Source organism: Bombus pascuorum, chromosome 12 (genome assembly GCF_905332965.1).
Source record: "Bombus pascuorum chromosome 12, iyBomPasc1.1, whole genome shotgun sequence".
Taxonomy (NCBI): domain Eukaryota; kingdom Metazoa; phylum Arthropoda; class Insecta; order Hymenoptera; family Apidae; genus Bombus; species Bombus pascuorum.
In genome coordinates this window covers 4,343,175-4,366,790 of record NC_083499.1, presented here as the reverse complement: position 1 = coordinate 4,366,790, position 23,616 = coordinate 4,343,175, and the positions used below count along the sequence as shown (strand labels likewise).

Below are 23,616 nucleotides of genomic sequence, written 5' to 3'. Positions count from 1 at the left end.
CTTTCTGCTGCATCTATTTAAAGAGTATAATGTTTACAAAGTAAAGGTCTTCTATACTGTTAAAAATAAAATATGATATAATAGTATCTTAAACTTCTATGAATAAGTTGCTAATTAAATATAATTAAACTTAAAGTTATTATGAAGCAGCAGAATAGGTTTCACGATCGTCTGCCAATGAATTCATACTAATGCAGTAATGTCATATGTTTTGTTGTCCCTCTCTAGTCCAAGCACCTAATTTTCCCGAACTCGAAGGCCTCGGTAGGTTCATACTGTATTAGCTTGCTTTTACATCCCTTTTCGTATAAATCACCATATTTCCACAGAACGTTATATTAATTTACATTATTTATTTCGTTGTCACCTGTTCGACACGTTCTTTTTCTTTGTGCAACATTTTTTTCCCACCTCCAATTATATCATGCAATTTAAATTTCTTGTCGCACCATCGACGATTACCTGTCTTGTCCCTCGAGTATGAAAACATTTTTTAACTTTTCACTCACACATTCCGTTTCGTTTCTGCCACTGCACCTGCACACGAATGCACTTATTCCTCTAAATATGTAATCTATGTAATTTTCACGTCGCCAGTATACTCGAAATTTGTCCATCATCGTTTAGATGTGGTTCCGGTTTTTTCACACTCTTTATCACGTAATTTTGCTCTCCTGCGATGTTGTGCCCCTTTTCTTCGTGTTTCTAACTGTACCATGTTCTGATTTGTACGTTTGTCTTACGATCCCATTATTTATAATATATAAATAACAATCTCTATACAAAAAAGAAATTTTTCCGATAATATTGTCTGCGATATTTAATGCGATGCTTTTTAAAATATTCTTCAAAGACGAGCTTCTTGTATGACCCTTATTTTTTTCTATTTCTTCTTCTTTTTTTTCTCTTTTTTTTATTTGAAGGGAATGTATTTAATGGTATCTAAATATTGTGTGTCTTGTCGGAAAATTCATTAGAAAAGTCGCAAACGCGTGTATCTATTATCATATAATTAAGCGAATATCAGGAATCAGTAAAATAATTAATTCCGGAGATAGGGGGATTATAATGTGTTTTATAATGAATTGTTCTGTCGCGTTATGTAGAGCTTATACCACGACCAGCCCATTCTTGCGAGGATCCTCCACTGTACCTGAGGCTGCGAACAGGAAGGCCCAAAGATAAGAAGATTCCCCGCTCGACGCCTATTATGAGCTATGGCAAAAAGAAGCTGCGGCCAGAATACTGGTTCAGCATACCACGTAACAGGTAAATAAAACAGAAGTTTCTTCCGCGTTGCATTTCATGAGCCCGCAAACATTATAACACCTGTAATCTTCCTGATTTTTTAAAAAGTTAACTTTATTCCAAAAATTCTATCTCTAGTAATTTATAAATGTTTAAGCAATTAATACAAATATTTCATCAATTATAAATTCTGAACTTCATTATAAGATTTCTATCTCTAATCGCTTGATTAATATTTATCGTACATAGATGATTTAATTAAGGCAGTATGATGAAAAATACGTATAAGAAAATACGTTAATCGTGCCAAGAACATCTGTTCTGAGTAATCGCAGGAAAATCCTACAACGCATTATTTAGCGTTAGAGACATAGTTCCAGAGTTAAAACAAGATTCTCTGAGAAATATTCGGTTTCATTCATTATGCAAGCGCGAGACACGAAAAATCTCAGTATACGTTGTGAATACCGAAAATCGTAGGACCTTGGATTTTCAAGAGAAATTCGGTTCCTCTTAAATCATCTCTCGCGAATCTGTTTCCCATTCTTCTCTATTCTTGCCATTTCTTTGTACCATCGTCGATTTTACGGAAGGAGCCTTGGGCAACGGAAGTGACGATAAATTAATCGCTTCGCCGCTATGAAATATTCTCGAACTTTGCCGAACGAACGGAACGGAGATAATTGCGAAACCGGGCAACGCGTTATTTTTGAAAATTTAAACGTATAGTGAGATAGAACGGCCAAAAATTACGAGCGGGGCACGTGGTCAGCTGCAAGAGATCGCAAAATAGATCTCAAGACAGCCATCGCGTTCGCTATTTATACGATCGCTTTTACGTTTGTCAACATCGTGAAACGTTCAATGTTCTCCCACGTTCGCCACGTTTCGTTTTATTGATCCGAGCTGTTTGGACTAGCGGATGCTTTCGCGCTAATAAAATTCTTAAAAAAAGAAGCGTTAACGCGATCTTTTCTCGAGAATTGCCAATATTCCGAATTTAGTGACGGTGATTTTTAAACCGGAATTTGTATATTTTAATTTCGCTCTGATTTTAGTAAACGAAAGAAAACGTAAAGTTTAATTGAAATCTTAATCTGATTTAGCGATATGTAATCTGTGGTCATTGCGTTAAATTTATTTATATTGTTATCTGATTAGGTAAAGCGTATAAATACATATATACTTCTTTGCAGATTACTATGATTGGAAAATTTTTATTCGATCGCGCGAATACTTTATTTCTATTCTGATAACTTGATGATTTTCTCATCGCGTATTATCAATCGCATATTAGATATACCGTTTTTATACGACAAAATATCAAATACTCTTAAATTTTCATTCGCTATAATCAAATGCAGCTGACACACTGTTTTTCTGCAACATTATAGATAAAATATCGAGTTATTAAATTAGCAGTAATTAGTAAATCCATAAATTTTTCATTCTATGTTTAGTAAGTACATCGAGTAAAATAGATAAATGTATGGAAGTGTGTGAGATTAAATACCGCGTTGATTACTTCTAGATAATAAAAAAGCGTGCACGGTGCACGCGAATAGAGTGCGAGTTATCACGTGACGTGTTCAGCGTATCATCGAGTGCTTCTAACGCTCGTAACTTTTCCTCTGCGTGCTCGCGTTCGCGATATTAGTCTGGCGAAGAAAACGCGACGGAATCACGCCGTGTGCTTGAATCGTTCGAAAAATCGTTTCTATTCCGTGCGAAAATCACGTTCCCCTTATAGTTACAGCAGCGAGCGAAAGGAATTTTAAAATTGGAATTTACGTACTTGAGTATTTGTAACTTTCGTACTAAGTATTTATCACCGTATCGGTAAAAATCATTTACATGTTAGATATATGTTAGATATGACATCCTCATGTCTCATTTTTCTTTTTCTTTTCCTTCTTTTTGTCGTTTTGTAAAATTATGTCCTCTAAACTTTCTTCTATTCGCCACTGTATATACGGTTTAAGTACTCTACTTATCTGCACTCCATTCATCGAATCAAAATGTTGATAGTTCTAGAATTGAATTCACTTACCTTGACGTGAACGACTATTATTTAAGAGGAAAATGAGACTTAGTAAAGAAAATCAGTGAACTGCTGTTATATGTACAAGCAAGTTATTCTTGGACGTTATGTAATTAATTTCCTCGGACGTTCTTGAAAATCACGTCTTCAACTTTTAATTTCACTCGCTCTTTATATAGTTAGCGTTGTTCATTTTTAACAACAACGAAGAGTAAACATCTAATAATACGTGGGTTGAAATCAAATCCTCCAGCGAACAGGAACGCGTGATTACAATCGAACAATGTTATTTTAAATAAACTGCGGATGTTTATGCCAATCACGAGAATTTTACCTTTTTTTTTTTTTTGCGTGTAAAAATTCACGTGAAAGCACGTAATGCATGAAAATATATAAAATCTCGAAAGTAAAGTACACGTTATGATACTTAATCAATAAAGCAAATCTCTTAAACTTAGGCTTGTGGCTTTCCCTTCTTGCACTGTATCAACAGTTATATAAATTTGCATAAAAATACGGGAGATCAGGACGATAAACATTAAGATAAATGGCGTTCTAACATACAACTATTCCGCATCGCGTTACACGTGTGTTTCTGACCTGGCGAACGTTTTGTGCGCTATAATAGCATTACTACGTGTTGCACGGTAGGGATAAATCGAAAGAACAGTCTCTGGTACCCGTCACGTGATTAGGAAATTAGGTAACACGACGCAGAAGCGTATTTTCATTCCGCGCAACTGGCAGTTTTCCTTTTGATCTGAAACGTCGTTTAGAGCAGAGCTTCCTGAACTATGGATCGTGAAAATATTTACAATTGTCACATAACAGTGAAATAACAAATATCGATCACCTGTCATCAAAAGATCCCGAAGAATTCACTGAGTTACTAATCGACATGATTGTAAAATACCAGCTCTTTAAAAAATCGTTTAAATTGATTTTTGCTTGGAATCAGGACAGAATTTTTAGCTGTTTCTGAAACTGTCTTAAACGCGCTTATACCATTTTCTACTACGTGTCTATGGCTAAATAACGTCTTCATCGTCGTCTATCGTGAAATCAAAGTATTAATTTTAAAAAACGTTTAAAAAGATTGCTCTATTTTATCAGATATACAACCAAGATTTAATCCTTTATGCAAATAAAAAAACAAGCACATTTATCTTACCAATATGTGTTCTAAAATATAATAATGAATAATCAAATTATAAATGTGACAAAGAATCATTTAAAATCAAACCTGTTTGATTTGTTACCGATTAGAGCTTTTTTCGTATATTTATTTCATGTGCCATTTTATGTAATTTTATATAACTACATTCCTGTACAATTGTCTCGGGCGAAATGGAATCGCGAATGGGAGAGATGTAAGAAACCCAATAACGTTTTACGCTAATCTCTCGCTTCATCGTCTTAGATAGATATTCAACTTGTTTCCTGTTACCTGATTGTCTACGAAGCGGACTTCCGATGGACGAACTTGCGCGATAAGACGAGAATAATATATAGTAGATAATGGGCGGTTCTCTTATCTTCTGATTGCGGTAGGCTTATTTAAAAAAGAACACTTCTTTCGAGACCAGAAATGCACAGCAGTTTGTGGAATTTTTTACACGTATGATTGTCGTTTCTGAATTTAGGAATTCTTGTATTTTTTCAGGTTCAGAGAGAAAGAGAGAGACAGACAGACAGAGACAGAGAGACAGAGAGACAGACAGAGACAGAGAGACAGACAGAGACAGAGAGACAGACAGACAGACAGACGGACAGAAAATAAGGATTTAAGAGTTTCTTGTAGATTGGGAAAGGTCAAGGATTTAAGCTTTTCTTATAGATTGCGAGATTTAGGATTTAGAAGTTGCGTAGATCGGATTTTTTAAATTTAGGAGCTTTCTTGTAAATTAGAAGCGAATAAAATATACTCAATCGTGTACAGAAAATAATTAATAAGAAACAATCTTTCCTCGCCGACTAAAACGAATTCGGTTTTGAGAATGTTAATATAATATTTGACATTTTATTGAATAATAATTTGAAATATAAATTGAGAAATTTGCAGCGCAAATTTTTCGATAATAATCGCTGTCCTTGAAATCTATTAATACTCTATGTTTTTGATAATAAGAGCAGTAAGATAAGAGGCTATTTGTTTTTCAATTCCGCACGATTAAACTTCAAGTATAATTTTGTTTGTTTTTCATAATGACAGCAGTTATTAACTCATGCTAATTTCTAATGATCGAAATGATCTTATTTAACGTCAAACGCTTTTGAAACATTAGATAATACTTATTGTAGCAACAGTTGGATGCCGCGATAACGGACAGGTGATAATGATATACCTAATCGACATGCTTTAAACAATGACGGACAATGTCAAACAGATAAAAGGCTTTTGTACGCAGTACAAAAATTCACTTGGAACCGACTGTGTCCCGCACTCGTTTGCCTTCTCTCTTTTAATTCGTACGTTTCGTAGAAATAACATCTGGGCTACGTGTAACTCGCGATATTGCGACTCCATGACGGCTACGCCTTTAAAAAATCAGTTAAATTTTGCACCAGCTGCAATAAATTTACGTCATCGTGCTGGCTAATCGTAATAAATATACATAATTCCTGCGTGATTCACTCGTCTAATTCTTGTTCAGTCGAGCGACGTGATTCTAACAAGTGTCTCTGTGGTATCCTCGTTGATTGCATCACAATCGCTTTGTTCTTCACCGGTGCAACCTGTTGTGATTTTGCAAGCAAGTTCCAAGGAATAATCGAGTTTCTGCCAGCAAAACGTACAAAATTTATTGAAGTAGTTCGGAGTTGGTTTCAAAGAATGATCGAGTCGTTTGACGCAAAGTTAATCAAATTTGTGAAGCTGGTCCAGTGTTCAAAAGCGTATCGGTTTAACAGTGTTTCCGAGTGTTACAACTTGCGATATTTTTCGAAATAACTTTTAAAGGACAGCTGAGTGGTTTAAAGCGAAATCCTTGAAATTCACGAAACTCTTTCGGTGTCTATAAATTAAATTCGGTGTTCATTTAAAGAGAGTTGTATAACACGAAACTTTGGAACATCGTTGGAACTGAAATCGCGTTGAAGGTGTGCGGAAGAAGAACCGCGTGGTCATTGAAGGAAATAGGAAATGTCCTCATACGGTCTTGATATTTGTTAAAGAAAGTCAAATTTGAGAGACGACTGGATTGAGCGAACGAGTACCGTACCTAATAAGACAGCAAAATGAATTGGGGATTAAGCAGTGTCAGCAACGTGATGAATTTAATTTACAACCAGAATCTCTCGAATACAGTGCAGAACATTATACCGTTCGTTAATCGAAGGTAGTAAACTGGTGAAATCGATTTCTCTTTTACTTGCAATGTTTGAGTGACTGGGTAACTCAATGTATTTCTTATGGTTAAATATAGATAGCTAAGAATATCGTGTTAATTGTAAATGTTCATTTATTTACACTATTAGCCAAAGCTATGGTCATACACGTATTTCGTAGAATCAAAAAATTAAACGAAGAAGTTACCTTGGGTTACCTTAAACTATCTGGTAAACAATTTATACGGATAAAGAAAATTGAAATTTAATTTAAAAAAAAAAAAATGAAATATCTATTTGTGTAATCTCGCTTCACAATATGCTTTAAAACACGACGTAACGTTTATTGGAAGTTATAACCGATATTACGTTACCGATTATTGTTATCAAATCAGTGCGATAAGAGCTTTCGTAATCCTCGTCGATTCTCTCGTGTACGTTTGCCTGATAAATACACGCAAGGGAACGAGGTGAACTCTCGTAGAATAGAAAAGAAACTAGCTGAATGAGTGTCGCTGATTAATACTAAGCGTGTTCTTGGTGTTTGCAGGGTGGACGACCTCTACAGGTTTATCCATGCGTGGGTGCCGTCGCTTTATGGAGAACTCGATGAGAATTATTGGCGGGAACGGGGATATGTCTTGCTGGACACTGACACGGATCTATCACCTGAATTGTCGCCGCACGAGGCTGGGAAAGCAGGGGACGCCACCGAGGAGGAAAAATGTCGTCAAGACAGCGATGAGATCTCCGAGCTGACGAGGGAATCATGGGAGGTAAGTGGCTCGATTTTAAAACTCTTCTCGCCTAATTGGTCATCGACGGCGACGATTTTATTTTCTCGTTATACGTTGACACGCTGAACGTTTGTGAAATTAATTTTGCACTTTTGCAAAGTTTATTCAGGGAAGCTTTTTTATAGTGAGGATGAAGGATTAATTAATTAAATCGGTTCCTTGAAGATGTCAAGGTTTGATCTGATCACTTAACTTCGTTGTATAGTTTCATTATTATTTCTTTCTTTTTTATAGCTTATGGGATATTTCTGTAGATTGTTGTATATGGCAAATGTCAATCTTTGATGAGATCATATATTAATCATTTGCAGAAAACACTCAAGTCGAGCCAAAGAACATTCAACTTTTACCTGCTATTTCTTTTTCAAATTTTTAATTTTTTATATACATTAATAGTTTGACAATGTTCTTCACGAATTGTCCTACCTTCTTTAAAGTGGAACATACAACATAATTGAAAAGTGCTTATAGAAGATACTGTAAGTGCGAAAATTGAAAAACTTTGATGTTTTATTGGGGAATGTCTTACATACCGATACTGTATTATAGAATTAAATTAATAGAAATAATACTGTAGTATAGAATTTATGTGCTATTTTAATCTTCCTAAATGGCTATTGACCTAAGTGCTAGAAGATGGTGTCACAACGTCACCTCTACAGAAAAAAATATAAGTACCAATAAACTTTAATTAATTGTTGCTTGGCTTTTGTCTGTGCCACCTATCTGAATGAATTAAACACCGAGTTTTCTTTACAAATAAAAAATGGCACGTACAGACTTTTCTACAGATATGCTTCTCTTTTTCCTGAATTTGAATTACATCAATGCATCGGTTTCCTTTTCCTCCTGAAAAATTTGTTTCTTGGCACTTGTCAAGTGTTTTCTACAAGCACTCTTCTATTTTTCGAGCACGTTTTCCCTTCTAAATATAATATAATCTTATTCAGTGTTTAGAATCTTATCTCGTAGAACACATTATAAGATTCAAGAATCGTTCAGCGTGATTACGTGTAATCAACCATCGAATCAACTCATACAGACACATACGTACTTGATTTTATCCTCGTTTATCACTATATCAGCATCTTCGCAATAATTTCGTATTTTCTTTGACTCATCTCGCGAGCTACGAGTCCTCTGCACCCAGGTTCGATGCACTCGTTCGTCGTTGTCAAGCATAGCCATAGTTTGATTTGTTGAACGGTCGTGTTAACTGCGTTAACACACTGAAACATTCTCTTCTAGAATTTTGTTCCTCACGTTCGCACTTGTGTTTCTTTCGTTTCCTTTTTTCGTTGTCATCGTCATCTTAAATATTTATCGATTGGTTGCTCGTAACGCTGTGCACAGCTTCGTCTTCTCATTTCCACTTCACGTTTCTTCATGTTTTCTCGCGTCACGTTCACGCACGAAGTTATCATCGTCGTCATCATTGGATTCCATCCATCGGATCTGAGCACCGTATCGATTGTTTTTTCGCATATCTTCTTCGAGCTTTTTTTCTGGCCGATCGGTTCTTTTTTTCTTTTAGTTTTCATTTTGTCTAAACCAAGAAAAAATTAGCGTTAGTGCTTCCAGTGCACCCTCGATCCTTGCATCGATGTTGATAACCGGAGAACAGTCGGAAAACTCTTGAAACTTTTTCAGAACTGTGTAGTACATTTTTATTCGCTTGGAGTAATTGAGAAGTAGCTTGCAAACTGTCGAGAGCTTTTCAGAACTATCTACGCTTCTATCAGGAAAAATTTCTTTTTCATTTAAAAATCTGTGCATTTCCAAAGAAAAGGTCTATACACATTCGGCGTGAATTATCTAAAAACTCGAGAACTCCTTAGAAATGTTCAAAATTGTTTCTATATTATTAAGAGTAATTTTTCTTTAATTTATGTTTTCCTATGTTCGAAACTCGTGAGAGCAAACTTTTGAAAGAAACATCGACAACAATTTTAACACATTCAAGGGAATTCCTGGACTTAACTCCAACTTGCAAAATAAAAGCTTAAAGAGTCGAGAAAATTGTACAAGGAATGTGAAATAGTTTTCGATGCGAGTATCGAGGGAACCAGGTGGAAATCCAATTAATGAAACTGCTAAAAACGGCCGATTATATTGGCTAACAGTTGATCAAGGCCCCCTACGTAAAGCTGTACAGCATCCTGAAGACGTCGAGCACATCGGCGGATTCCGAGCAGATCCAGGACCCGGAGGTACCGATTCCCCACTCCTCCGTTGTCGATCATTTTTTATTACAGAATAGGCACAAACTCAAATTGCTCGATATTGACTATGAAAGATACGCACCTCATAGATTGTACACAGTCTGCCACACCTTCTTCTACTTGTTCTACTTGTTTCCGGATCTACCGTTGCACCGTTGTCACGCGATGTTGCGGCCTAACCCACGTTGATCGTTTCCTTTGCGTCATTGTTGTCCCAAAATGCTTCTTGCCGCTTCATTGATCGGCCGATAGTTAGGTATATTACGGCGTACGCGGTTACTGTTGCAACGTGCATGAAGGAAAATGCTAATTAACGAGATGGATGTCAGAGGTAAAAGGAAATGTTGAGCTGAAACAATTCGAATAAAAGCCATCTTGAAATTCGAATATATCAGTTGGTAAGATTCGAAGCTGCTGATGAAACAAGAATGTGGAATGTTATTTATTGTAACATAGTTGTATTTTCGTCCAGTCGCGGGGAGACGCGATCGCGTTGAGGCGCGTCAACGGGAGTCGTAAATTCCCGTTACGATTATACGAATCGATACCGCGAGCAGGGCGATCCCCTTATTTCTTTTGGGATAATAGGGGTGTTTGTTGTTGAATAACTGTAGTCTACAGTTATGTAATATAGATATATTTACACCACATTACAACACTCAGAACGTAGACAGAAATGTTTGACGTCGTCGTATCGTAAGTACAATGATTGACCCGAGGGTTGATAGAGTTAGCGCATTGAATGCCGAGAACATATTAGAATAGTAAACTTGACTGCCCGATGAGCGAAAGAGCAGTAGAGTTGACTGTCCGAGGTGTGTAAAAGCAGTAGACTTGACTGTCCGAGGAGTGTAAGAGCAGTGACAGACCCATCTCATACTATTTAGGAGGAAAGCTCGATATGGGTGTACTCTTTTTGAACTAAGAACGCGGATTCGTTGTTTTCGGTAGAAAAGTGAGGGTAACGATCCGCGATGCCCATTGGTAATAGCCAATGTTAATAAGCAAAATACGAGGAGAAAATCTCCTGCAGATGTGGCTCATGGGTGTCCTTGTTCCTGGAAAAAGCCAGCTATTTCTCCGTAATTAGCAAGAGCGTGCAATAAACCCAAGGACCGTTCAAAGGATCATCCATAAACCGCAAATACTTATATAAATAGAAGTTAAGCTAAAAAGATTCGATTTATGGTAATTCCTTGGGTTTATTGCGGGTGAGTGTAACGAGGGGTAGGTCTTAGCGGCCAGACGAGTCTTAGCGACGTAACAATAGTAGAACTTCATGTATGGGAATAAGAAAAAATTCAAATGGGTAGATTAGCCCGTTGCAGGGTTCCAAGTTGCTTTGTGTTGTTTGAATTTTTTTATTTTTAATGTCATACATATTTCGATTTCTTTAAATTTCATAAAATTATAGAATCTAGATAAAAGAAATAGCGTGGAGAAAATATTGAACGAGGCTGTGAAAGACAGATAATGTAAATTGATGGGAAAAATTTGCAAATGAAATGCGTTAACAAAAAGTTGGTTAGCGTTATCGTTAGGTAGCTTGATTAATTCGAACGAGACCTAAGATCAGATCGATCGACATCGATCAACCACGTAACCCTCGTGTTTCTCGTTAGACTATATCGTACCGATGATACTTCGAGACAGAAATAGTCATGTGTCTTCGTCGTTCTTGAACCCTTCCGTTCGGTCGAACACCTCGCTGGGCGGTTTTAATCGTCGCCCAAATCGCGTTGAACATTCTCTTCTGTATTTAGAGCCAGACCAACGGCCTCTTCGGCTAAAATATACTCCGACGTGTGTCGCGTGTGGATATTAAACGTGCATGCTGTTCTCTGTACGCTCAGCTTTGAATTCTCACTGCCGTCTCGTCTCGTACAGCTGATCGTTCGTTTAATCTTTAGACGGATTATTCGCGGCATGATTCACTTCCACTGCATTATAAACATGCCACTACAGGAGCAATGTAAAAACAGGAAAGAAGAGTTTATCAGAAAGAGTTTATCTTTATGAAGATAACGCGATATAAAATCAAATCTTATACGGATTCTCTGCATTTTTCTTCTTTTATAGACAAGAGACAAACTCCATGCTACGTAGATTTCCAAAGTTTAAATATCAAAATACCAGAGTAGTTTGCATGTTCATTAGAAGAGCTTTACCATCAAGAATCATCGAGTGCACGATACAAAATCGATTCAGGGGAAGATCTCTCAGCTCGCAGATCAAATCAATGTAGAAATAACTGATCTAATCTCGGATGTTAATCACGACGATGCTTCAAGATACGAATCTTGCTGAAATTTTTAATAATTTCAAAATTAACTAGGGACCATTTCCTTCGAAAATTTTGTATAAAAAAACAGACAAATTGTGGAGCACGAAAATGTTTGACGCTTGTTTACGTGAATCTCGTTCCAGAAATATTCAACGATTTCCTGCGGTTTGTCCGATCGGATCACTTTGTGTGTGCGCGCGCGCACGCCCAAAGCCCGCGGTGATCCTCATAGATCGTTTTTCATCGCGGCGGAAGGTTAATGAGACCAAAATGCTTTTCGAATGATGCCGCTGTGACCGATTTATTTCCGGAAGGTCGCTCGCGACTCGCCTACGTCACTGCTTCCGTTCGACGGTGATATCGTTTGCCAAATACAGATGTTCATCGCACGTGAACAATCCTGCTTGCTCACTGCAGCAATAAAAGCAACGAGTGTGAATCAATGGCTATTTTTACAACGCTCTTACTCTTTCCTAAAGCCTGTGTACGTATCCGCTGTCGAATATTCGATGTGATGAACTTTTCATTGAAGAAGAATTTTACGTGTGACCATAAGTATTTTTCATGCAATATGAATGATAATAATTATTGAGAACGATGATAAGCAACACTGTAATCAGTAATTGGATGATAGTAAGCGTGACCATAATCGTTTCTTAAACCAAGATTACGATTATTGTTTATTTGATGCCTGTTGTAGGAGACTGCAAGAGTAATTAAAATATATATAAGCAGAGATAAGCTTACCACTTGGGAAGATTATAAGAATAATTACAATGAGTAATTCAAATTGAGCTACAATGTGACTATAGTTATTTATTGTTGGTATATACGAGTAACTAGACGGAAAAATAATTAGTCAATCATACAGGGTGTCCAAGGCTATTAATTCCCAAGGTTTTTCTCGCAAACTACAAGTATGAGGAAAAATGTTGCAAAGCGAACTACGTATTCGCGACATTCTTTTCGCAGGAACAATGATGCACGTGCGCTTTTATGTTTTAAATGAATCTGTCGTATGCAAGGTGGAGAAAACATAAATACAAGAATATTGTCTTACGTCGTTCCCTGTTTTCTCATGTGATATTTTACAAAATTAAAGACAAAATATGTTCTAAAGTAATCAGTTTTCGACCATAATATGTTAGCATAATATTTTCTTTTTTCGTGGAATAACGAGAGGATTCGATGTACACAAAAGAGAGGAAGATTTTCATTTAAGACATAGTCAAACAAGATATACATGTATTTTTGCACTTGCGAAAAAAGATACTATCGTGAATGTATAATTCATTTTGAACCATTCATATTTTCCAGCTTTCATTTTTCCCTCACACCCGTCGCTTACTTACGAGAAAAAAGCTGATAACCAACCAGCAGCGTGAACTACCTGTGTACTTATCCTTATCCTCAGTTAAGGCTAATTGTAAATATCAACGTTTAAACGTTCTACGATACACCGATATTAATGCAAGTTGGTTTCTAAGGAACCATATTTTACTCGATGTTTTTTCCATTGAGACATTTTTATGTCGAGTCACGACAAAAGATTTCGAAGATGTTGCAAATGTGCCAAGGTTATTTTCAACGGCGAATCCATTGACGTCAATGACAATGGAAATGTTGAAAACTGGTCGCATAATTGTGCGTTTATAATTGAACAACTTCGAACCTGAAGTATGTGAACCATTACTCGTTGGACTTGGAAAACTGAACTACTCCTCTATGGAGTGGAAAATAGATTAGTTTTAGTAGTGGGTGGTCCTGACTGGGGTCGATGTTCTATGTCGATTGCACGTATCTCACCCTGTTTATCATATCTATACGCGAAGGGCTATCATGGGCTAAAATTATCCTTCGTCCGTTTCTAAACTCTGTGCGTGACACTCATTAGCGAATTCTATTCATTTTCTAATAGGAATAAAACGAACGTAAATATACAAAGATCCGTAGGAACAGAAACGTGGCCGGTACACCTCCGTCAGTTTTTTAATTTTAACACCGCGCTGTGACTGAAGCTGAATATTTAAACACGAATATTTGAAAACGAAAAGAACCTGTTAGATTCGAAAGATAGAAAAAAGTTTCAATACCACATTCTGACTGAAGATGAATATTTAAACATGAAATAGCTAGAAAAGAAAAGAACCTGTTAGATCCGCGAGATAGAAGAAAAATAAACATAACGCGTGTCGATAAAATAATAATCAAATATGTATTCCTTGGATCAGTATTAGTCACTGTAGACAATTTCTGTAGGAAACTATGCTACTAAATTTACGATCAACGTTAAAATTAAAGGAATGAAAAAGATCGGTATCGGAAAGATCAACATCAAAGACGATAAAAATTCCCATTTGTCATTTCATTCTAAACACGTGTATATCTCGATATAATTATTCTTAGAGCCATATTTCAATGGCCACGTTCTTCTTCTTTCGAATTCGCGTTCTTTCTCCCTCCGCAAGGTTGCTTAAGAACTCTGTTCCCAAAACTCTGTTCGTATCGCTCGAAAATACCAAGTAGGGATTGCATAAAGCACGATCGACGTAGAACACGCGAGCAACGAGTGGATTCTAGCCTCCCGCGAACCCTCCGTCGTGTTTCCAAAAACAAGACGCCGTAGACGATGTTTCCGTCCTCGAGTTGTTTCACACCGTGGTCCGAGGACACGCTGGAACGCGTCACCTTCGCTCTCTCGGAACCGTGCCAACATTCCATCTTCGTTCCATTAGCTCCACGAAACTTCGCTAAAATTGCCCAGCTAGCGAGAACCATGGCGCCAACCCGTAACACGTCGCTGGACACGGGCAGGATAAACAATGCATTCCTTCGATCGTTTCTCCTTACCATCTGTTGCTTGTGATTTCAGATATAATGTTCCTTCATTTCGAATTCTGTAGTCCGACTTCTTATTAACCTTTTCACTGTCTATTACGAGCGTCTATGAGACGTTCGTTCAGTGATGTTACTCGCTGCATCTATTACGATAATATGTAGCAAATGAAGTGCAATTCGTGTTCCAGATCTATGTAACAAATAGTGATAAATATAAATTACTCGATATATGAAGTATTGAGAGGAGAGTAACGCTATGTAAGATCGGGAGGAAACTTACGTTAATGACGTCAAAAGGTAGAAAATCGTCAAATCGTTTTCGAAAATGCTTTATCGCAGAGCTGTAAGAATTTGCAAGCAATTGTAAGCAAGTCCAAATATTTTTATTAATTGTTTCATGGTAGTTGTAATGAATGTTCGAGATTTCTTCCTTCTGCAAGAATGCAGTCTTTCATTCGTGGAATTAATAATTATGGAATTCCTTCGAATATTCCTGACATTGTAGAAATAATAGTCCAAAATGGAGCAGAACTGGTCATCTGTCTGTGTCACATTTTCTTTAGAAATAATTTCACAGGTTCCCTGGAAATCTTTAAACGCTTATAAGTTATACACTAATAGCATTATGAGCTTCCCATACGAACCTTTTTTACCTACCTGCCTTATCTTCTTTATGGTTCGTCAATTTCTAATTCTGCAATTAGATTTTTTATTAACCCTTTCACTGTCTATGGGTATCTATAGGCGATCAATCGTGTGCCTCGCTGTATACTGTATAATAAATAACAAATTAAGTATGCTTTATATTCTACACCTACATATAAAATACACGTGCTTTACTAGTGGCAAGCAACTTCAAAGGCTAATAATCAAAGAGATTAGAACTATGTGTAAAAAGTTCATTTCGCTTTGAAGCAGTGCGTTGCTTAAATTGAGTGATCAATCGATCGTCCATTGTTGTTGTTATCCAAAAAGCTATGAAATCTCGAACAAGGATTGATTGAAGTGTGTTGAATAAACTGATTGGAATAGCGATAGTTCTTCATAAGTTGATTTATTTCGCTCATAAAATGCGATCATTTATTTAGTTCTTTTTTTCTCTAACGCTGGAATTAAAATCGTGTCGATAATAATTTTATCGATTCACGTCGATTTTTCGCCGAAATTACGTGTACTGAATATTTAAAAAAAAAAAACAAAAAAAAAATGGAATTTTTTGTACGAGCTATAAATTCACAGTCACACAATATTTATAAAAGTAAAGGTTGATTAATTAATTTCTTTATTCGTTTTCTTAACTGCGGCATTTTTTGTTTTTCTTTTAATTAGAATGATCGTTTTAACAAATATCGGATCCATGAGAATCAAATCTAAATTGTTCGTATAGACTACGAATTTACACACAGTATCAAAATACAACAGCATGTGTCTATTAATTATATGCAAGTCACACTTTCCTTATCGTGCGTTCGTTAGCGTGCGAAATCGTGTGTAACTCTGAAAACACAGCTGGTTGACGATAACAGTGATCGAGCGTAAATAAGTTGTCTCTCGTCAGAATTGAATTTCCAAAAATTTCCGCTGCTGTTCCAACTCTCCTATTATCCAAATATCTCGGTCTAATTGTTCCTAAATGATCGCGGATACCTTGCATACGCGTTTCACGTAGCAACGAAGGTCCAATTCGACACCTCCATTGTCCAGTTGTAGCTCGAGCAACGACTAAATACTAGATCATAAATTCTTCGAATTCTTCGTGTAGCGAATAGAAACGATATACATATTGAGATCGTAAAATAAAGCAAATAAATAAAGTAGCATTAACAACTGAACTAATCTCAGTTAGAGTTCTACGTGCATAGACCCCGACATAACTGTTTTTTTATTCAATTTTTATCTTGTTGGATATTTGCAATTGAACAATAGTTCATAATTGAAGTTTGCTGTAATGAATGAATGTTTGTTTGAATAAGATGTATATTTAGTTGTAATAATATCGTAAACGCCGCAAACATTGCATCCAATAATGATAAAATATTTAATCGTGCTTAACTATGTTAATTTTTTAGCTTAAGCAAAATGTGACGCAGTAATGGTGCGTGCGTTTCACCCATAACAGCCTCTAAGAGTTCGCGATTAAACAAAATAACAGAACATTTAATTTCACTGATCTATAATTTTATTAAATTATATATAATATTTTATAATGGAAAAGAAAAATTCACAGTAAACTTTCACCTGTAACAACCTTTGTGGCTTAACAGCCAACCGATTTTACCACCTTTCCATATTTCTAATTATTAACGATCATAATCATCGAACTGAATTTTCTATACGTTTATCCCGTAATTGGAGAGAACAGTTAAGTACAGAGGATTAAATTCTTGATAAGGTAATCCTCTTTATTATCTGCATCGCGTCAGAGTGTGATGTACGAAATCACGTAGACCGGTTGGAAAATTGTACTATGGAATTTGTCAGTAGTTTTCCATGAAACATAAAAATCTGGCTGCTTGTTTGCTTGAAATCACCATGCAGGCCAGATACGTCGGTAGACGTTCATTAATCTTCGTAATTTGCATTACCAGTCGCTTAGATGAAGCGCCTTGAGATGATTCAGAAAACACGATCTTATTATGTTGTTCGTGCTATTCGTATTTAACGCCTCTATGTAAGATATTAGAAAAGATTAACGAGGCGTTAATTGGTAGAATAACAGCGATGAAACGTGTTTCGTGTGTTCCATCTTTTTTTATTTTTTCTTTTATGTGTGTTTCTTCGGGCTTGAATAACGATGGAGATTCTTATCACGGAGTTTGGATTTGATGGATTCTAAAGTTGTCTATCGTAGATATAGCTGCTACGAGCTTCTATTCTTGGTGTTTTTGCGCATCTGCGGCTCGGCCCACGCGTAATTGTCTGCTATCAATATTACTGGACAGGGATTCTCAGTTGCATCTCCATTTCTCTCCTTCTGCTCTCCATCTTCTCTTTCTCTCTTTTGCTGTTACTTCCTTCCTTCTTCTTCTCTTTTTTTGTTTTCTTCAATAGATAGACCGCGGATATTTATGCAAATTTATATTTTCTTAAGCGTAATTAGCCCTTTTAGATTGTCCAAATCTTTTCTCAATCGTCGTCACGCTCACAAACGCGATGATTTTTAACAATTAAAAAAAATATTCAACGTGAAATTCCGGGACGGCGTATTAAGAGCAATTCTGTTTTCTACGAATTTTTTAGAAATTGTTTAACGATAGAATGTTCGAATTCACTTGAGAAGGACTCAAATCCGAGAAGATGGAATTTTTATAGGACACGAAGGACTCGAGAGTCCTCATCTTAACGTTTAAGAAAACGCTGACGACTTCACAATAGACGCACGTTTTATTTCCACTCCGGAAATTCTGGTCTCGAATTGTGATTGTGAAATATCCAATAACTTCTCAACGTGAAAATTACGCGGTTTCGAGCAGAGCGCACTGCTGACTTTGTCTCCTCCACTACATCGTGAAACGTTAACTGCATTGTCGCATGATATTAACAGAGTGCAAAAGGTGACGCGCGACGTTGGTACTTGGAAGCGTTTCATATTATATTGGTTGTTTCATCATCGATAGTCCCATGAACATAAAAAAAGGAACGAATAATTAATCTCAATAGAGTTGAACATTAAATTAGTATTTTTCGAAATTATTCGTTCATATTAAATTTATTCGTTAAATCCGCTATAACGTTATATGACTTTTCGTCATTTGCACGTGATACATATCTTTGAAAAGTATCTAGTTTTTTAAAATTAAGGGACTATAATCAACACGTTGTTAACTTTTATCTTGAATAAACTTGTGTTTCCATACGGAAAATCGTCAGTTTTTGTGTAAAATAACACACGTTGATTTTTGCATAAAATATTCGATTCGTTGATATTAATGGTATTCTAACTTTTAACGTATAATTTCAAATGTTCTTCTCACTCCCGTAAGCAAACAAAATTTCTCATCAACGATGAAACAACCAGTAGAACGAGTCTCGAAACTCGTGTTTAACGACAAGAGCGCGAAATATTGTCAAACACCAGTAGTTTTCCCTCCGGTTTAAATAAACTCGAGAAACGCATTTAGTATGAATATTTTATCGTCGCGTGCAAAACGAACAGAGTAAAAAATGGAATACCATACGCGCGGCTGTTATGTTTTCATAGTTGTTGGTGCTCTGAGTCGTCATAGGCGATTGTAATTGAACTTATGTCAGAGATCGTACCTTACAAAAATACACGTGACATTTGCATGATGCGTAACGTGTAGAAAATTAATCCAGTTGGTAACAATCGACGCGTATGTGTTGCATATCGTGTAAAATAAGTCAAGAATAATGCGCTTAAGAGATTGACTTCTTCTTTTTCTTTTACCGTATTAAGATGTATGTAAAATGAAATGAAGATTAATTTGCAATATTTCTTACGGTATGTTTCGACAAACAACAATAAGTATCAATAGCAATTACGCAATCGGCAGAGAAATATTCTTATATACAGTATGTATATGCTCTATTTTCAAGATATTTCATAAGAAGTTCAATGACTCACACTTATAATTGAGAACATGAAAATAAAATATTTGTACATAGTAACCGCGTGGAATCTCCAAAGATAGCACGAAATGCAATGGAAACGTTCGATTATGATTTCGTTATTCGTCACATGTTTCTGTTTGCTTTTGCACGATATTTACTTTTGTTCTATTTCTAAAAATAGAATGAGAACAGTAATTGATAAGCTCTAATCGTTAATAACCTTGTAGAACTTCAACCCTATCGACGCGAAAGATAGTTAAATAATTAGTTTAACAAGTTAAATCACAAGTTTTATAAGTTTATAATCAAACGATTTCGATTTACATTACAATAATATCGAAAACAATTGTTCGATTCTGAGGGAAAAAACAAATAGTATTATCGCATTTGGTACGGTGAATAACTTTATTACGTCGTGGAAGGCGGCGGACGTGACTATACTCACGCTATGTTGACCACCAAGTTAAATCAGATGTACCGCTAATTGCTTCGAATCCTTGCATGATGGATCAGATTTTCTTATGTATCCGTCGTAATTAATCATCTCTGAAATTTAATTTATAATTCCCTATATTAAACCAACAAGAATTTTCCAAGTTAGAATACTAACTGTTCGTCTAACTACGAAACAGTTATCTGGCCGTTTTTCTAAAAATTTCTACAACAATTAAATACATTTTTAGTCTTTAAAACAGTCTTTCTTTTTACGATATTTACTATCTCTCGATTGAATTCTATAAACTATACAATTTTCCAAGCTGGAAATCAATCGTGTTTAAACAGTCTGAAATTTCATATAAGTATGAAATAATTATCGAGCAGGGGAAATATTCCATTCATTTATGTAGCTACGAAAGGCTTGTCCCCGAGTCTAAAAATTAATGCGAGCGACAAAACGAATGTTGCCCTTTTGTAAGAACCAATCGATTCTGTTTAAACAGTCTACAATTTCACATAAGTACGAAACGATCATGGAGCAAAGAAAATATTCCATTCGTTTATCCACCCACTTGAAAGGCTTGTCAGCAGATGTAAAAAATAATGCGAACGATGAAGCGAATGTTTCTCTTTTGTAAGAACTCTATAAACTATACGATTTTCCAAGTCGAGAATTGATTCTGTTCAAACAGTCTACAATTTCACGTAAGTACGAAACGGTCATGGAGCAAAGGAAATATTCCATTGATTTATCCACTCACGAAAGGCTTGTGTTCACGGTTCATAAAAAATGTGATGCGAACGATGAAACGAATATTCAAAATGGGACTATTTTGATCCAAATTGGTAGCGTGATACACGCTTGAATGGAAGAGCAGTGCGCGCACCGGCAGCACGTGCTGCGCAAACCGGGTTGCGCGTCGAGTCTATCCCCTCCCCACCACGCCTTTCTCCTAGGATCGGAGTATTAGACTCACCCCGAAAGCGCGGTGGTGCAGTGTTGCTTCAGTCCTCGTGAAGTGAAGCGTGCATACCCGAAGCGATCGATCTTGAAACGAACAAATCGAATTTAACGTCATATCTACCCGTGAACACAATTCCAGTCACAGAAAAGCTCTGGCAAGTTGAAATCGACAAAACTTCAATTCCATAAGTTCTCCTTCTGAGCTTTCGACATTGTATACGTATATTGTATACGTATAATATCGCTGTGACTTATTGACCGTTTCGTTCGGATCAATTATATTTCATCCAAACATAAGCACATTTATCGCGAGTCTGAGAGACAAGAGTAAAAAAAGACAAAAATCTTCGAGGCAAAAGGAAAGCAAAGTTCACGTCGATAGATAGGCGTAAAGCATCGCAAAGTGTTTTCTAAGAGCGCACAGTCGCGCGTATTGGTTGAAATTTCGACGATACACTGGTGTGTATTTTCAGCGTGATTAGTAGACGCGGGTTGGTACGTTCGCTTCTAGAAAGGTTTGTGCCACGGCGACTGATCTGATCGCAGTGAGATCTTGGACCGGCGTTGAGACGCAGAATAAAACGCATAATGTAAACTGTTTCCTACGTGATCATAGTCGCAGAGAAAAATATATATCAGAGTATAGCAGTGATAAAACGGTGGAGGCTGGAAATTCGAGTTTTTTACTTCAGAGGCGAAAGAATCTAGTCAAAATGCCGAGGCCAAAGTTTCTAAATCCCATCACGAAGATCTGCAAGTTTCTCAAGCAGAAGACGAAGGTAAACAAAGTTTATTTCAATTTAAAGTCTCCTTTCTGCGAAATCAATTTGTTCTGTTTTTCTATTTTCTTTTTTTTTTTTTTTTACCTTTCTTGTTTCTTAGTCTCTTTTTGTGGAAAACGTTTGAACGAGATCAAGAGTGACCCTTACCTTTTTACGATTCTGGTATTTTTAGTCATGAACAGTTAATAAGCGGCTCTTTATCCGTCTCGAATGTAATATTCTTTGCTTTTCTTGAGTATAAGCCAGTTGTCTTCTAGGTCTCTCATACGAGGATGTAAACTGAATGTTGAAGTTGCGCACAATATGAGTCATCTTTGGTAAAAGACGTCTTTTTAGTTTTATTTCCACTTTTGGAAATGAATGATTTTATCATTTTTCGTAATTATTACTGTGTGAATTATGCGGTAAGCTTCTTAATAAAAGCGAGTATACACTTCGCTTCGGTGTACCGAAGTGTAAATAAAATAAACAAAATTCGAAACGTTCGATTCTAAAAGTAAAGCTCTACGTAGAAACATTACAATGATCTAAAATTATCATCGAATTATATAAAGAGCCTTTGCAGAAGACAGATAAGAGATTCGATTCTAGGTTCTATATATAGAAAAAAGTAAAAATGTTTATATAAAGATATGCGCGTACGACGAATATCGAATATAAAAAAATAGGAGCGTCCTCCATTGAATTGCACGCAAACGTCTCGTTTTGTCTTCTTCAAACTCGTTCAGAACTCGTTTAAACTCGTTATTCTAATAATATAATCTTCTCTCGATGACTCGAACGTACACCTAAATTTCTGTGCATTCTTTTTGAAACATCGCTGGCGGGTCAAAATATAATTGAAACGAAATATTTCGAGAAAATGACGAAAAAATAAAAACAAATAAAATTACACATTTTTGAATTACATAATTTAGTATCTCCGTCTTTCTTCCTCTTTCAAAGGCTGAAACTCAATGTACAAACAAATTTTCTTGTCATTCTCCGAGCACAATCTTTTTGTCACAAACGATCCACACGTTTCGCGGATTCTGGAATTCCTGTAGATCACGTTTTCGGCGCGCCATTGACGTAAAAGTTGTGTCTGATGAGTGCAAGAATAAGCAACAATTTTTCAGAAAGATCACTCTAAGACCCTTTCACGTTTTCACGATCCCTGCCAAATACCAGGACAATTTACCACATGTGTTCCTAACAGCTGTCTCTTGATTGACTTTTTCCTTCAGTGGCGTAGTCCTGGTTCCCTTTGTTGATTATATTCGATTACTTTAGTAAATAGACATAGATCCTTCATAGTTTACAAGCGATGATTCTCTACCCAGTGTAAAGGTGTTCGATCTATACTGGAACATAAAAAATTTAGAACGGTATATCGATTGGGAAAGTGAAACATGTACTTCTATAGTGTTACAATAATTCTTCATAATTTTCTTTTTCTTTTTTCCTTTCTTTTCTTTTTTTTTTTCTTTTTGTCGGTATATAATATTCAATATTTAGAGAAATATTACTGGGGGATACGTAGATCCGTAAAAATCAGGTTTGTCTTTTTATAAAATTAAAATTTCGAATACTCTCAGCTAATTTTAAATTATTATATATATATATTCGAATCATGTTTTTATTTGGTTGTGCAAATTAAATATGCGTGTTTTTGTTATCCTCTCGAGAACATAATCCAAAAATATCGATTGTATATTAATATGAGTTATGGTTGACGTTGATATTTTTGTACGCAACATAGATTTGGTGGTACGTACTTCTCTTGTATCTGTGAATCTGACAGCTTATTTCTCTCTTTAAACGTGTCAAAGTCAGAAAATCAATAAAAATATTCCGGCATATTTTTTCACTCGCAATTTAAAAATTTGAGCGTTTTAAACATTTCGAATTTATGTCTGACAGCGAGTTTACTCCAAAATATATCGTCGATAACAAAAGTTTTTAACTAAATTAATCGAAATTTGTTGGTTTCGATATCTTTGGGAAAAGTGTGAATATTTCCCTGCTTTCAAACTCATTTCGAATGTAGTAACTCATAGTAGTGATTGATAGTAGAGATAGGATGTTAAGATTGTTTAGAAGCTTGTACGAGATATGATCAAT

General features: G+C 36.0%; 1 protein-coding gene and 2 long non-coding RNA genes across 19 annotated transcripts in view; 1 reads left to right on the top strand and 2 right to left on the bottom strand.

Moving 5' to 3' along the window:
• Nucleotides 1-23,616, top strand: part of LOC132912501 (TLD domain-containing protein 2) — a 299,067-nt gene that overhangs the window by 253,580 nt on the left and 21,871 nt on the right. For 11 of the 16 annotated variants that reach the window (XM_060969971.1, XM_060969970.1, XM_060969966.1 and 8 more), the window contains 4 exons: nucleotides 229-264; nucleotides 1,107-1,269; nucleotides 7,167-7,392; nucleotides 9,537-9,623. In XM_060969971.1, the coding sequence (XP_060825954.1) occupies nucleotides 229-264; nucleotides 1,107-1,269; nucleotides 7,167-7,392; nucleotides 9,537-9,623 (512 nt within the window). Of the gene's footprint in view, nucleotides 1-228; nucleotides 265-1,106; nucleotides 1,270-6,364; nucleotides 6,628-7,166; nucleotides 7,393-9,536; nucleotides 9,624-20,758; nucleotides 21,511-23,616 lie in introns of those variants that run through there. The other 5 variants (XM_060969960.1, XM_060969958.1, XM_060969972.1 and 2 more) reach the window with 5 other exon arrangements.
• On the bottom strand, nucleotides 7,428-10,086 carry LOC132912538 (uncharacterized). Its single transcript, XR_009659228.1, has 2 exons — nucleotides 9,718-10,086; nucleotides 7,428-8,959 (listed from the first exon to the last, which is right to left on the bottom strand). It is a non-coding gene; the product is annotated as an uncharacterized LOC132912538 (long non-coding RNA).
• On the bottom strand, nucleotides 13,637-18,287 carry LOC132912536 (uncharacterized). 2 transcript variants are annotated; one of them, XR_009659226.1, is made up of 3 exons: nucleotides 15,038-18,287; nucleotides 14,069-14,947; nucleotides 13,637-13,976 (listed from the first exon to the last, which is right to left on the bottom strand). It is a non-coding gene; the product is annotated as an uncharacterized LOC132912536 (long non-coding RNA). The 2 variants fall into 2 exon arrangements; XR_009659225.1 differs by having other exon boundaries at nucleotides 14,069-15,495; nucleotides 15,576-18,287.